At 48.1% G+C, this 16,755-nt stretch overlaps 1 protein-coding gene across 1 annotated transcript in view; it reads left to right on the top strand.

Moving 5' to 3' along the window:
* LOC100384503 (uncharacterized) overlaps positions 1-16,755 on the top strand; it is a 71,656-nt gene that overhangs the window by 51,359 nt on the left and 3,542 nt on the right. Inside the window, exon 15 of the mRNA NM_001352024.1 lies at positions 7,278-7,432. Within this exon, the coding sequence (NP_001338953.1) occupies positions 7,278-7,432 (155 nt within the window). The remainder of the gene's footprint in view (positions 1-7,277; positions 7,433-16,755) is intronic.

The following is a 16,755-nucleotide window of genomic DNA, read 5'->3' as shown; positions in this document are numbered from 1 at the left end:
CTCTATCTACTAATACTTCATTCTCAACAATGATTTGTGATTCATCACGAGCAATATTATCATTCATAAGAGATATTTTGCATTTATCACAAATAGAGTTAGTAGGTTGTGGTTCACTTGTAGGACTATCAAGTAAGTCACAAGTGACTCCAACATCCTCGGTGACCACCACAACTTCATGCACAATAGATGAGTTTTGAGCTTCCACAATCTTCTCACAATTCTCTTTTAGATCGTTGTGAGAGGTCTTGAGCTCCTCAAAAGACACTTGGAGGTTTTTATACAATTCCTTCAAGGTCTTAAACTTTTCTCTTTCTTTGTGCATGTAGTCATCGGCCTCACCTAACATTCTAACAAGATCATCATATGAATAGCCATCATCATCAACATGATCATCATCATCTATATCATTTAAATCGGTGATGATTTTTACCTTAGCATCTCCCTTTGCCATGAGACAATGAGGGATGAGAAAAGTGAAGGGGCTTCCTTGATGGCAATTCTAGCATTAAGCTTGGATGAGGTGTCATCATCATCATCATCCGAATCCCATTCAACTAGGTAGGCTTTGTCATCTTTCTTCTTGTTGTAGAATTTCTTCTTCTTATCATCTCCATCTTTGCCCTTCTTCTTGTTAGGGCAATTCATGGCGATGTGACCGGTTTCCCCACACTCAAAACACTTTCTATCATTGAAAGCATTTCTTCTTGATGTTTGGCCTCTTCTAGGTTGACCCCTCTTTTTCTTCATGAATTTGTTGAATTTCTTTACAAATAGAGCCATATCTCCATCACTCTCACTTTCATTTTCTTCATCATCACTATCTTCTTTTTCAATTGCCTTAGAAGATTTAGCTTTGAGAGCGATTGATTCATTCTTCACTTTCTTTGCCAAACTTATAGCATCGGCTTGAGATTTCTTTAATATATCTTGAGTAAGAATTTCTCCCAATACTTCGGTTGGAGAAGTTGTAGATAGATCACTTCTTACTAACATGGTCACAATAGTCTCATACTTCTCCGGAAGAGATCTAAGGAACTTATGAGTGAAATCCACATTCGGTACATCAAAACCAAGTCCCTTGAGCTTATTCACTATCTCATTTAACCGGTTGAATATATCAGATACATTTTCATCTTCTTTCATAATGAATTGCTCAAATTTTCCTTTGCACATATAGCTTTGCACTCTTCACAATTGTAGTTCCTCCATTAATTTCCATTAGCTTAATCCAAATCTCATGAGCAGTTGTGAGATTCTTGATACGGTTGAACTCATTTATGTCAAGAGCATCATAGAATACATTCATGGCTTGATCATTTGTAAGAATGTTTTCATTATCACTAGCTGATGGTTCATCTTGTTTCAACACAACAAACCCATCCTTGACAATAGGCCAAATTTTTCCACCCATTGCTCTAAGATGCATTGACATTCTTATTTTCCAATAGTCATAATTATTCCCATCAAAATGCGGTGGCTTCCCAATGTGCACATTGTTGTTACTAGCCATTTTATCAAACTCCGGGATGATTAGATCCACAAACAATGGAGTCCTTGGCTCCGATACCACTTGTAGTATCTAGGACATCGGCTAGAGGGGGGGTGAATAGAAGGTTTTGACTAAAATCAAATACACTAGAGAAATTTAATCAATATGACAAGAGGTATAAATTCTCTAGTCACAACAAGTAAGCAATCTATGAGAAACAACTATGGTAATTGTATACAAGAAAGACAATATGCGAAATACTAATTACTTGCACGGTAATAAGTAATGTGAGAAGAGAAAGACACCGGATTTTATCCCGTGTTATCGGTGATTTGTCGATCACCCCTAATCCACGTTGAGGTAGACTTCAAGCTCTCACTTGCTCCTCTATCAAGACGCAGCTTGATCTTTGAGCCAAGTGGACAAGAAATCACTCAATACCTCGTTTCCACTAGCGTCGCCTTTGCCGCTCCGGCGAGGTAGGCGCGAACCCCTCACAATCGACACCGCGGCTCCTCCACAATCTTTTTGGAGAGCTCGACGGAGACAACACCTGAGCCGTCTAGGAGGCGGCAACCTCCAAGAGTAACAAGTCGATGACGCTTGCCCGGTGTACCACCTAGTGCCTCAAGAATCACCAATGAATGCAAATACACTAGGAACTCTCAATCTCTCACTAGGATGCAATCTCAAGCAAGGTGTGTGAGAGAATGAGTGGGAGGATCACAAATGAGCTCAATGTGTGCAAGGAATGGCCAAGAGAACCCTCACACACGAGCTCCGCTTCTATTTATAGCCCACCTCACAATTCTAAACGTTATGTGCAACTAGCACAGTTTCTGCGCACACGCGGACGGTCCGCGCCCTTAGGCCGGACGGTCCGCCGTACAAGTAACGATTAGTTTTCCCGTTTGAAATATGTCAGAGCTATCAGAAAAGTGAGGTCCGGACCGTTCGCCAACCTTGGCCGGACCATCCGACACCTGGCAACATTGAGCACCAGAACTCTGACAACGTTGAGATAACACACATGGACTGTCCGCCCTACAAGGCCGGACGGTCCGCGACCTGGGAGTTAGTACTGTCCGGGCTCAGGCCCCGGACGGTCCGTAGTACAAGTGCCCAAAAACTCACAGTCCCTGCCCAAACCAATTTGGCAACTGCGGACGGTCCGCCGATCCCGGCCGGACAGTCCGCACAATAATACAGGGACTGTGCAGAGGGCGACCCTCTCTGGTCAGGACTGCGGACGGTCCGGCCCCAAGGCCCGGACGGTCCGCAGTACAAACATACAGGACCAGTTCGAAGTGAACATACTTCGGACTCCTCTGAATAGATCGCGGACGGTCCGGCCACTTGGCTCGGACGGTCCGCCAGACCCATGACTTAGCAACTTTTCTAACACGCTTTCGAAAAGATTTTTAACTCTCGAAACTGGAAGCGCTGTTAGACCTCATGCAAATGCAACCACTAGATGCTCTATGAGGCACTAAGTTTTACACAGGCCAAAGTCATTGACCCCTCTTAATAGTACGACCATCTAGCCTACTAATACGGTCAAATGTATTCTCTAAACTCCTGGAGACCGGCAAAAACAAAAACCTATGTTATACCTTTGCCTTCACTTGATCCACAACCAATGCTTATAAGTCTCTAAGATTTTCTATTCTCTGTGGTCCAACCTGCATTCTTATTTCTTCAAGAACTGTTAGTCCACAAATAGTTGGCATTAATTACCAAAACATCACTAAGGGGCCTAGATGATTCACACGCGCTCGCGGGAGTACGGACTCCGATCGGAGTTGCAGAAGCCATGGTGGCCATTACTGCGGGAGGAGCGGCTCTGGCCGTGTGGAGGGCTGGCCGCAAAGGAGCGGCGGCAGTGGAGAGGGTGCCGGTGAGGGTGGCGGCACGCTCACCGCTGTGGGCTGCGTTCGCGGTGGCCGCGCCTGGGCGGACGCCTCCAGGGGCCCAGGTGCCGGTGTCTGCCATGGAGAGGGAGGGGAGGAGGCAGTTGAAAGGGAAATGTGCCCTTGGGCCATTTCTAAGGATTTTGGTGATTAAGTGTCCAACACAAATGCCTTTAGTATTAATAAGTGTCAAATGGTGGATGAAGTGAAAATCAACACAAAGGTATGATTCTAGACTTAGTATATTGGTTTTTGTGTACTAACATATTTGTCTAAGTGCTAGAATCAGAGAAAACACAAAAGGAAAAAGACTTGGCTGGAGCTGCCAAGACTCTGCGCAGTCTGGGTGCACCGGACTGTCCGGTGGTGCACCGGACAGTGTCCGGTGCGCCAGGCTGGCGTCTGGTCAACTGGCCGCTCTTGGGAATTCACCGGCGGCGTACGGCTAAAATTCACCGGACTGTCCGGTGAGCCAACGGTCGGCCGCGCAATCCGCGCGTGACGCGTGGCCGAGCCAACGGTCTGATGGGGGCACCAGACTGTCCGGTGTGCACCGGACAGTGTTCGGTGCGCCAACGGCTCCAAATCTTCAACAGTCGGCTGCGCCAATTTAGGAAAGCAATCTGCACCGGACACTGAACAGTGCCTGTCCGGTGGTACACCGGACTGTCCGGTGCGCCACCCGACAGAAGGCAAGAATTGCCTTCCTGGATTGCTCTCAACGGCTCCTAGCTGCCTTGGGGCTATAAAAGGGACCCCTAGGCGCATGGAGGAGTACATCAAGCATACTTTGAACATTCTAAGACTCCCGCACTTCATCTTCGCACACTCGATTGACATTCTTAGTGATTTGAGCTCCGTTCTAGTGGTGAACTTGGTGTGTTTCATTTGAGCTCAAGTCTTGGCTTGTGTGTGTGCGTATTGCTGGTATTTGTGTGTGTTGCTTTTTCCTCCCTTACATCCGTGTTTCTTTGTGATCATCATTTGTAAGGGCGAGAGGCTCCAAGTTGTGGAGATTCCTCGCAAACGGGATATAGTGAAAGAAAGAAAAACACCGTGGTATTCAAGTGGATCTTTGGATCACTTGAAAGGGTTGAGTGCAACCCTCGTCCATTGGGACGCCACAACGTGGATTAGGCAAGTGTTGTACTTGGCCGAACCACGGGATAAATCATCGTGTCTCTTGTGCTTGTTTTCATTGTGACTATTGTGTTTCACAAGAGCTCGGTCCTTAGCCACTTGATTTCGTTGTGCTAACTCTTAATCAAGTTGTGTGGCTTTAAGTTTTAAGTTTTTACAGGATCACCTATTCACCCCCCCTCTAGGTGCTCTCAGCAGTACGACAGCGGACGAAGATGGAGGGGGAGGGGTCTGGGTGGCAGCCGGGCTGGGTCGTGTCGACAACGACTGGAGGTGGGAGGGAAGGGGGCTGGCGGCTGCAGAGAGAAGGGGAGGAGAAACCTAGCTTTTTTTCTCGAACGTGCAGGAGAGTTGCGCATCTTTTATATTAGAGAGAAGAAAAGGTCCGACAAGATGAGGACCTTGGTACCATGTTAGATAGACTGAAACCCTAAACCCTGACCCTAACCAGGGTTGAGAGATGTATTTATAATGAGAGTAGTTGGGTCTACGTCCATTACATAAACACAACCCATCGGTACACAGTTGCTCTAACATTTTCTACACTATTCGGTGTAATGATGAATGGAGGAGTTGGCTGCCCAAATTTTAGGTTGTGCCTCAAAAAGTATTCCCATGACTTACAAGGGTCTTCCCTTAACTAATAAAAGACTCAATTCTGGTGATCTTATTCCATAGATTTAGAAAATTGCAAGTAGGCTTCCAGGTTGGAAAGCTAATCTCTTAAACTTATCTAGGAGAATAATCTTAATTAAATCTGTGCTCTCTGCCATACCAGTCTATCTGCTTGTTGCCCTCAATGTTCCAAAATGGGTTATTAAGCCCTTGACAAAATTAGGAGAAATTTCTTGTGGAATGGCAGAAAAGAGACTCGAGGAGGAAACTGTCTTATAGCTTGGGAGAAGGTTACTAGGCCTATTGAGTTGGGAGGCCTTCGAATACCAAATCTCGTCATTATGAGTTGGGCTCTGCAAATGATTTGGTTGTGGTTTCAGAAAACAAGCCCTGCTAAGCCTTGGAGTGGCCTCGATCTTAATATCTCACCCCATGCCAGAGCCTTATTTCGGATAGCTTTAATCACCAATATTGGTAATGGAGTCACAACTTATATTTGGACAGATAAATGAATTCATGGGACCTCTATTGAAGATGTAGCACCGAGTATTGTGGCTGCAGTTACTAAAAAGTTCAAAAGGAAAGGACTGTGGAGCAGGCCCTTTCGTCTCTTTCTTGGGTCCAATACATACAGGGTAATCTTTCTCTTGCGGGCATTGAGCAATATCTATAGCTGTGGGATGTCATAGAAAATTTTCATGTAGAAGATACAAATGATAAACATATTTGGAGACATAACATTAATGGGGTTTTTGGGTTCCAAGTCTGCATACAGAGCTTTTTTCAGGGGTGCACTACCTTTTGAACCATGGAAAAGAATATGGAGGACCTGGGCGGCCCCCATATGCAAGACCTTTGTATGACTTGCCATAAAAAATAAATGTTGGACAGCAGAATGGCTAAAGAAAAGGGGGCTGGATCATCCCCATAGTTGTGTTCTATGTGATCAAGAGGAAGAAACTGTACAACATATATTAACCAACCGTGTTTTTGCAAGGCAGTTTTAGCATGCTATCTTATCTTCAATTGGTCTTAATAATGTCGTACCTAAGACAGGTGATGATTGCTTCATGGACTGGTGGAGGAAAGCTTCATATATGGTCCCTAAATGCAAAAGAAAAGGTTTCAACGGTATTATCATTATTGGAGGATGGAGCTTTGGAAACATAAAAAAGTGTGTCTTTCATGGAAAGAGACCTTGCCTATCTTCTCTTGAGGAGGGGTTTAGGGATGAGTTGCAGCTTTGGCTCTTGGTAGGTGCCAAAAATATACGAAACCTGTTCGACCCTGGTTAGAGGAGTTTCTCTCCTTGTTTGTTTGTGTGTGTGTTGGGCCGTGTATATGTAGGTGGTGTTTTGTGAGTGTGTGTGTGGGGGTGTTTCTCTTTTTTTAATATAATGATACACAACTCTCCTGCGTATTCGAGAAAAAACTACAATTACAAGGCCTAGTAGGATTGTACGTCTAATTCTAGCAGTCACACATGCCATAGCATGAAACTTAGCCTTGTTTTCTTGGTTCAAGCATTGAGGGAGCCACCAAGAAAAAACATTGTTGTCAGAAAGAGGATAGATGATAAGAGGAATGGCTAGCCCTATGAAGAGCAGGAGTGCAAAGAAAGATAGTGAGAGTCCCACAAATATTATGATGATGCATGACATGGTATATAAAACATGCCCTGCAGCACGCTCACCCAATCATGTGTAACAACTAACAAAAGCATGACATACGAAGTGCGAGTAGGCTTGTGCTGACCTAGGAGCAACTTGTTGCCACATGAAATTATTGGTTGAGTAGCATCTCTCAGAAACAAACTTTATGATATTGTTGTGCTTCCTATGTCTAGTACTTCACCTCGGGCCACTACACCACCAACTTTTTGTAGAACATCATAACTCTTTAGCAGCGGGTTGCTTCCTTGTCTTACCATCGGGCAAGCCAGACTAGCTAGACTTTTCCTGTAAGTTAAATATTACATTAGTATTTCTTGTTTTAGAGAATTACATCCCCCTGTGTGCTAGCACAATAGCATTATTTTTGCACATTAATATACATTATTGTTCTTTTTTAACTAGTCAAAAGGAGTTCTACAATTCTGATGGCAAAAAATGATGTTTCAGTTACTAAAGACTTTCGAGAAGCGAAGTGAGCCATGGGTTGAACTATTAAAACTGAAGGAGACCCAGCACAGGCTTAGCAAACCTGGGGATTTAAATGAATTGATTCTCGAAAGAGTGCTATTTAATGAATGCTTGACGACTATGTTTATACCCAAGTATTGTATCTCTTCAATTATTAATCATGTTCATATCATTGTTTTCATAGGATGTTACTTGGTTTTGAATTGATCAGTATGCTTTGCACGATTTCATCATTTATAAATACTTTTGCTAAACCTTATAAACATTCTTTAATTTGTATTAAATTACATATCTTTAATTTATTTTAAGGTATTCAATCAACTATGTGACATTCATGCATATTTGCAAAGCTAGGTGAAGTTGTATGCTTAAATATAAAAAAGGCACAATCATGCTTTTAATGGCATGCCTTAATGACTTACATATTGCTCATGCCTTTTGTTAGTCCAATATGTAGTGCGGACTGGTGAAATGAATTATTTCTCGTCATTGCCTTCATTGTGCAGTTCAACTCGGACTCTAGGTATATTTTATCAATTGGATGTAGTGTCCTTGTAACCGAAACACATTGGATGCATTCCGTATCATATGGCTTGTGGGCACCCAAAGATGTCATTGTTGCCTTTCCCAAATTTGCTTAGTTTATTATGATCACCATAAATTCCATCATCATATTATTGATATTGTTAGAGTGGGAGAAAACCCTAACCCTAATCAGGGTTGGACATGTATTAATAGATGAGTTATTTGGGCTAAAGCCCATTACAATAAAGGTATACATGGCAACCCTAACACTTACGCTAACACCCCCTCACAGTCACAACTCTATCCTGTATATATGTTGAGGCGGGAACAAAACTCAATCAAAATAGTAGAAGGAAGCCCCTTGGTGTAGATGTCAGCAAATTGCGAAGTGGTCAGAACGCGGACATCACCGTCGGCGACATGCTCGCGGACGAAGTGAAGCTCGATATCCACGTACTTCGTGCGCTGATGATGCACGAGATTGGAGAGGTAGATCTTGCTGAGGTTGTCGCAGGAGACGAGGGTGGCGCGGGCGATGGGGCTGTGGAGCTCATGAAGAAGTTAACAGAGCAAGGACGTCCCGACCACGTCATTGGCCATATCTCGATACTTGGCCTCCGTGTTGGAGTGGGAGACCACGGGCTACCGCTTTGAGTACCATGAGATGAGTCTAGTGCCCAAAAACACAATGTAGTCAGATGTTGACCGGCACATGTTGACGCAGCTAGCCTAGTCGGTGTTGGTGTAGACATCTAGCTCAGAAGTCGGAGAGGGCCGAAAAAGGAGTTAGACGGTGTCGTCGTCCCACCATTGGATGAACATGGATGTGTCCGACTTGGCCTCGATGAATTTGAGAGAGATCAAGTAGGAGGCAAAGCGACTATACCAAGCTCGTGGTGCCTGCTTGAGGCCATACAGAGAGTAGTTCAACTTGCAGACCAGACCCAGTTGAGAGGTGTTGACAAAGCCGACGGGTTGGCTGCAGTACAATGTCTCAGTCAAAGTGTCGTGTAGGAAGGCATTTTTTTCTCGAACGCGCAAGAGAGCTGCACATCATTATATTAAGAGAGAGAAAGGTCCAAAATGGACCACAATACAATGTCCAAACAAGGCAAAAGAACACAGGAAAAAAAAAGACCAGAAACCTAATACAAACAGGGAAAAAACTCTATCCTTATCTCATGTTGTAATAGGATGACCTCAGTTGTCACGGCATTAAGCGCTAGAAATAGTCCTGGCCCTAGAAAAGCTAGAAAAGGCAGCTGGGAGACCAAGGCTTTTAAGTTGCTTTGCACCAGCCCTACTCCAACACTCCACTTCATCCATAAGCAGTCTTTGAATGGTGCTCAAGGAAGGACTTGTTCCATCAAAAACAGACCTATTGCGATGGAGCCATAAGCACCAGGCTCCCAGAGTAATGATACTATGAATACCTTTTCTGATTTGTTTGGGCACTCTCCTATGCACCTTGCCCCACCACTCAGCAAAAGAGCCCACATCTCTATTAGGCGTGAGATGGCCCATCCTCAAAGATGAAAAGATAGCGTGCCAAAATTGTCTAGCAAAACTGCACATACATAAGAGGTGCAAGATAGTTTCATGCTCTTGGCCACATAAAGGACATACCACCGGGTGCGGTAATCCTTTTCTTTGAAGCCTATCAACAGTCCAACATTTATTCCTTATTGCCAACCAAACGAAAATTTGCATTTCGGGGGTGCCCACGACTTCCACAACCTTTTCCATGGCTCAAAAGAAATAGCTCCCATAAAAAACGCCGAATAACAAGACTGTGAGGAGAATTTTCCAGAGCCTGAATGCACCCGCACATGTCTATCCTCCTCCTGGTTAAGCACTACTCCATTTAAAGCATGCCATAGCTGCAAGTACTGTTGCAGCCCAATAAAAGATAAGGGATTCACAATGTCGCTAACCCATTGCCAGTTATGCAGCGCCTGAGCAACAGTTCTTGAAGTAATGGATCTGCTACCCACCATATAGACAACTTCAGGGGCAAAATCTTGTATCATCTTCCCATTTAACCATCTGTGGAGGCCCTTGGCCCAGAAGCGTGCCGGTAGGTGCGCCTGGAGGAGAAGAGTGCGGATGGTGTCGTTGGTCGTGCGGATCATGCGCTCAGCCTTGTCGTTCTAGGAGGAGGTATACGAGCAAGACATCCGCAACTGCATCCCGTGGGAGAGAAAGAAGTCGCGGGAGGTGGAGTTATCGAACTCCTGACCATTGTCACACTGAACGGCCTTAATGGTGAGGCCGAACTGAGTGGACACCCAGGCGAAGAAGTGGCGGAGGGCGGGGAAAGCCTCAGACTTGGCACGCAAAGGAAAAGTCCACACATAATGAGAAAAATCATCAAGCACCACAAGATAGTATTTGTAGCCTGACATACTGGTAATAGGTGAAGTCCACAAATAACAATGTACAAGATCAAATGCATGAGTAGCATGCGAGGAAGAAGAAAAAGGAAGACGAACATGGTGGCCTAACTGGCACGCATGACAAAGATGCTCATCATGTGATCTAGTACATGGGATAGTCGCACTACGAGTAAGCTGCATCAAGGCATCGCGTCCGGGGTGACCAAGGCGACGATGCCAGGTGGTAGAAGACGTGGTGGCAACAAAAACAGCAGCAGTGGCAGGTGACGAAGACGAAGAAGAGGTGGTGTGCGGAAGCCGAAGGGTGTAGAGGGGGCCAAGTCAGACACGTCTCTGTTCGTCCACCATCATGGAGCAGAGACTGCCTACTTGCTTCTCTACATGGGTGACATTGTCCTCACCGCCTCCAGTCCGTCACTTCTTCGCCGCCTCGTTGACGCACTTCAGCGGGAGTTTCCGGTCAAGGATCTGGGCGTGCTTCACCATTTCCTGGGGGTCACTGCTGAGCCTCGCCCCTCAGGACTCCTCCTTCACCAGTGACAGTACACTCTTGACATTCTGGAGCTGGCTTAGATGAGTGACTGCAAGCCCTGCTCCACCCCAGTCGACACGCAGGCCAAGCTCTCTAAGGCCACGGGTGACCCAGTCGAGGACCCCACCGGCTACAGGAGTCTTGCCGGTGCCCTTCAGTACCTCACCTTCACCAGGCCGGACATCTCCTACGCTGTGCAGCAGGTCTGTCTCCATATGCACGACCCCCGGGAGCCCCACCTCGCGGCTCTCAAGCGCCTCCTCCGCTACCTCCGGGGAATCGTCGACTACGGACTGCTTCTTTACCGGTCTACCTCCTCCGAGCTGGTCGTCTACACTGACGCTGACTGGGCCGGGTGCCCAGACACTCGGCGCTCCACCTCCGGCTACGCCGTCTTCTTAGGCGGCAACCTGGTGTCCTGGTTGTCGAAGCGCCAGCCGGTCGTCTCCCGCTCGAGCGTAGAGGCGGAATACCGTGTCGTGGCCAACGGCGTGGCGGACTGCGACAACGTCAGCGCCATCTACCTCTCCACCAACCTGGTGCAGCACCAGCGGACCAAGCATGTGGAGATCGACCTACACTTTGTCCGAGATCTGGTCGCCGTCAGTGATGTTCGAGTCCTCCACGTCCCAACCACCTCCCAGTTTGCCGACATCTTCACTAAGGGTCTTCCGTCCTCGACCTTCGCCGAGTTTCGCTCCAGCCTCAATATCTGTAGTGGCTAGTTGAGTCTGTGGGGGGATCCTATTGTGTGATGTACTTCTTCTTTTCGAGTCCAGTCTGTCAACTCCGCTGCGACGGATGTTCAGACTGCGGGGGGGTGTTAGAGTATATGGCTAGGCCCATGTGGCCCATGTAAAACACTATATGGCTACCCTCTAGGGTTAGCCCTAATAGTCAATCATTACCCTCTAACACACATCATCAGCATAAATGGAAAGCCTATTTCGGACTCCTGCTCCTTCTAAGCTATGAAGCAGTCCCTTGCTTTCAGCAGCCCTAAAGAGACTGCTAAGAACATCCATGATCGACACAAACAGCATAGGGGAAAGTGGGTCTCCCTGACGAAGACCTCTTCAATGCCTTATATGATTCCCAGGATACCCATTCAATAACACTTGAGTAGAAGAAGCCAGCAGATTGGAAATCAGATTGCGCCAAATAGGACCAAAACCTAGGTGAGACAACACGTCGGCCACGCTCGATCTCCTCATCCTGCTTCTCGTGCTCTTCTCGCTGGCCTTCCTGCTCGCCTCCTCGCTCTCGCACGTCGCGCACTCGCTCTCCCCGCCCTCTGTCTCCGGTGGTTGCTGGCCCCAGCCCAACCGCCGCGCCACCGGCCTTCTTGCATGTCGAGCTGTCCCCCTCCTCCCTCTAGTGGAGCAGCGGCGGAGGTGGCCGGGCCACCTGCCTGCGGCCCACGTCCGCCCTCTAGCGCCGCTGGCCGGGCCCACCTGCCTGCGCTCTCCCGTGGAGTGGCGGCAGCGGCGGCCGGGCTCGCCTGCTTGCGCGCCTCTAGTGCAGCAGCGGGGGCAGGGGCCAGGCTCGCCTGCCTACGGCCCACGTCCGCCCTCCAGCGCCGCTGCGCTCAGCCGCGGAGGCAGGCCGAACTCTTCCCCGCCATGGTCGTGGATCTGGCCGCTGATTCCCTCTCTCGCTCCCCTCTGCCAGCCGTCGTCACGCGCAGGCGCCCGCCCAGCCGTCGGACTCCTCCCTCTGGCCGCCGCGGCTGACCCCTGTCCTGCTCGGCGCTGGCACGCTTTCCCGGCTACAGCGTGACAGCCCTCCCCGCCGGCCTCCCCGCTCCCTCTCCTTCTACTCCAGCGCTATGCAGTCCCCGTCGTCGCGCTGTCTACCTTGTCCCTGATTGCGTCGACGCCCAGCAGCGCCTCTTATCTTCAAGCTTCTCTCGCTGCCGGCGTCAAACTCCCCTACCAGGTCCGCCACAGGCCCCTGTCCGGCTGGCCCTGCCCTGCCGCGCGCCTCCCTCTTCGTCGGTTCCGTCGCTGCCGCGGCCTTCCCGGCCAGATCCACGTTGTTGCGGCCTTCTCGGCTCGATCCGTCGTCCCTTTGACCTGATCGCGTCTTCCCGACCGGATCCGTCACTGCCTTGGCCATCCCGGCCGGATCCGTCGTTTCCCTTCTATTCTGCCGCGGGCGCGGACACCATGACCGGCGCAGACGCGTGTGCTGCCGTCGGCCTCCCTGGTGGGGCTCCTCGACGTCCGAACGATCGAAGAAGCAAGAAGGTTGGCATGCTGATGCTCTTTTGTCGTGTCGCCGATCGTTGACGCTCGAACATCCAGGGGCTAACTCAGCATCCAGGGGCTATCGCCTTCTCGGAATCCACACCGGTCTCTTCACCAGTCGCAACATTCGCACCCTCACGACACTGTGACTACGGGGGGATTTCAACCCGTCGGCTCCTATGTTCGGCCTCTACTCCAGTCTCATCGTGTGTGGTACCCCTGTTGCGACTGCAGGGGGATATTAGACTGTGTGTGTGGGCCGGCACCGTTGGGGGTCGGCCCATTAGGGTTAGGGTTTCATGAGAGTCTATATATTGTAACCCCATCTCCTATGTTAGCCTATCTAACAGAATGGAAGCACACAGCAAGCAGAGAGAGAGACGGAGGAAGACGGAGGAGGCTAGGCAGTCTATTATTACCGGAATATGTTTTTGCTTGCCGTCCTCAGGCACAGTACAAGGATTATATATCCCAGGTCGTGCCTACACCAGACCAACTGGACTCTAGACCCACTCCGGCCCATACACGCGAGGGTTGCTGCGTCGAACACGATGTGTGCGTCCTTCAGGCACATTGGTCTCCTGTTGCTGGGCCGACATATCGAAGTCCTTGACATTCCCTCCCTCTGGAAGACCTGCTTGTCCCCAAGCAGGAGCAAAGGGAAAACATTGTTGAAGTGCTTCGCGATCTTCCCATGTCGCCAATTCAGCAGGAAGCCCGGACCATGACACCAGGACCTGTTGCACGAGCCGACTGCCCTTGGTGATGCCTCGGGACTGAATAATCTGCAATGGAACGCTGATCTCTGGGATATCATCAGGTAGTGGAAGAGGTTCTGGATCTTTGAATCCTTTAGCGAGCTTAAGTTGAGACACATGCACCACCGGATGAATGCGACTGGAAGCAGGTAATGCCAGTCGATATGCCACCTGTCCAATTCTGTCCAGAATTTTGTAGGGACCGAAAAACTTGTAACTCAGTTTGTGATGTGCACGTGGCATAACAGAAGCTTGGACATATGGTTGGAGCCGGAGATATACCCAATCGCCCTCTTGAAATGTACGCTCTGACCTGTGTTTATCAGCATGTCGTTTCATTCTGGACTGGGCGCGCAGAAGATGCTGACGAATAAGCTCCTGCATCACTGAGCGTTCCTGCAGCCAAGCGGACAAACTTGCTGGAGCAGCGTCATTGATAGTGAGACCAAGGGTCCTAGGCTGTCGGCCATACAATGCTTGAAATGGGGAACAACCGAGGGATGAATGCAAGCTTGTATTGTACCAAAACTCTGCTGCAGACAACCAATCCTTCCACTTTTTTGGACAAGCACTGGTGAAACAGCGTAAAAAGGTTTCCAAACATTGATTGACACGCTCGGTCTGCCCATCTGTTTGGGGGTGGTAGGACGAGCTGAGTTTCAGATCGGTTCCAGTGATTTTGAATAGATGCTGCCAGAAGTTGCTGGTAAAGACTGGATCCCGGTCTGAGATAATGGCAGAAGGAAGACCATGGAGCTTGTACACGTTGACAAAGAACACTTGAGCAACAGAGCTGGCAGTGTAAGGATGTGATAAAGGGATAAAGTGAGCATACTTGGTAAACTTATCCACAACCACTAGAATACAGTTGGCATGGCCTGATGAAGGGAGCCCATCAATAAAATCCATTGTGATCGTTTCCCAGGCCCCAGATGGAACTGGTAAGGGTTGAAGTTTCCCGGGGTATGCTGACCGGTCTGGTTTTGCCTGTAAGCATATCTGGCAAGTTTGTATAAATTGTTGGACTGTGGTCTTCATATTTTTCCAAGCAAAGAGATTCTTGAGGCGACTATAAGTAACAGGAATGCCAGAGTGGCCTCCAATTGGTGAAGTATGGAGAGCAGCCACCAGTCGTTGCTGCAGAACTTTGTCATTCCCCAACCAGATACGACCCTTATAACGCAGCAGACCATTAGTGAGAGTAAAGTGAGGCACAGCCGAAGGATCCAAAGCTAATTTGGCCATCAAGGATTGAGCAGCCGGATCATGACTATAGCTGTTCTGGACATCAGTGAGCCATTGTGGAACGACCTCCGAAACAGCATTAATCTCTGGAGAAATCCGACGGGATAACGCATCCGCTACCCGATTGGAATGGCCTTGCCGGTAGATGATCTTATATTGGAGCCCCAAGAGTTTAGTGAACACCTTATGCTGCCATGGAGTATGCAACCGTTGCTCATTGAGCTGGGACAGACTCTGGTGATCAGTGAGAATAATAAACTCGCCATGCTGCAAATATTGACGCCACTGCTGAACCGCTACAAGAATAGCCATGAATTCCTTCTCATAAGCTGAAAGTCCGCGACATTTAGGGCCCAGTGCTTTACTCAAGAAGGATAATGGATGCCCTTTCTGCATAAGCACAGCACCAATTCCAAAAGAACTAGCGTCAGTTTCAATAGTGAACTGAGAGGAAAAATCAGGCAAGGCCAGCACCGGAGCTGATGCTAGAGCTGCTTTCAAGGTGTGGAATGCTGTGGAATGATCGTCCGTCCAAACGTATACAACTCCCTTCTTGAGCAGCCCATGCAAGGGATGGCAAATGATCCCAAAGTGACGGATGAACTTCCTATAGTATCCAGCAAGGCCCAGAAAACTCCGTAATTCCTTGACATTTGCTGGTTTTGGCCAGTCAGCTATAGCTTGGATTTTGGCAGGATCTGTAGCGACACCAGCAGCAGACACAATATGTCCCAAATAAGAAACCTGATTTTGTGCAAAAGAACACTTGTTCATCTTCACCTTCCAGGCATCTCTGGACAACAGCTCGAACACTTGTTGTAAATGTTTAAGATGGTCTTCCAAGGTTGCACTGTAAATAAGTATATCATCAAAGAAGACGAGGGCACACTTGCGCAATAGAGGAAACAACGTTTGATTCATAGCTCGCTGAAATGTACCCGGAGCACCGGTGAGGCCAAACGCCATAACACGAAATTCATAATGTCCCATATGAGTTTGGAATGCCGTCTTGTGCTCTTCACCAGCCTTGAGCAAAATCTGGTGGAATCCTGCGCGCAGGTCAAGAATAGAAAACCAGGAAGCACCAAATAGTTCATCCAAGAGCTCATCAATCACAGGTACCGGGTATTTAGTCTTCACTGTAAGTGCATTAAGGTGCCTATAGTCCACACAGAAACGCCAGCTGTGATCCTTCTTTTTAACCAATATAACTGGTGACGAAAAGGCACTAGAGCTAGGTTGAATAAGACCACTGCGTAACATATCCTTGACCTGTGCTTCCACCTCATCTTTCATTGCTGGGGAAAAACGATACGGCCTCATGTTGACTGGGCGAGCACCCGGAATCAAAGGAATTGTGTGATCACAAAATCGGCTTGGAGGTAATGTGGTGGGTTCCTCGAATAAGGATTGATATGAACACAGTAATTGATGCACTGAAGCAGGCAAATCAGATTCAGACACTTGACATAATTCAGATGAGGGTACATGTGTGGCTGCTACCTGTCTGACCTGCAACAGGGCTCCTGAAGGAACTAGTGGCTGAAGACCATGAATGACAGTAGATTGTCCTTGAAATTCAATGGATAACCATTTGTGTTTCCAGTCAACATGCATCGGGCTATACTGGATAAGCCAATCCATACCAAGAATCAAGTCATAGTTGGGAAGCGGTATAATCTTGAAGTCTGACTGAAACTGAATGTTCTGTACAGACCAAACCGCATTGGAGAGGTGACTGGTACAATTTAT

The sequence above is a fragment of the Zea mays genome, chromosome 2, assembly GCF_902167145.1.
Source record: "Zea mays cultivar B73 chromosome 2, Zm-B73-REFERENCE-NAM-5.0, whole genome shotgun sequence".
Lineage (NCBI taxonomy): Eukaryota > Viridiplantae > Streptophyta > Magnoliopsida > Poales > Poaceae > Zea > Zea mays.
The sequence above is the reverse complement of the archived record's forward strand: the minus strand, read 5'-3'. Positions and strand labels throughout refer to the sequence as shown.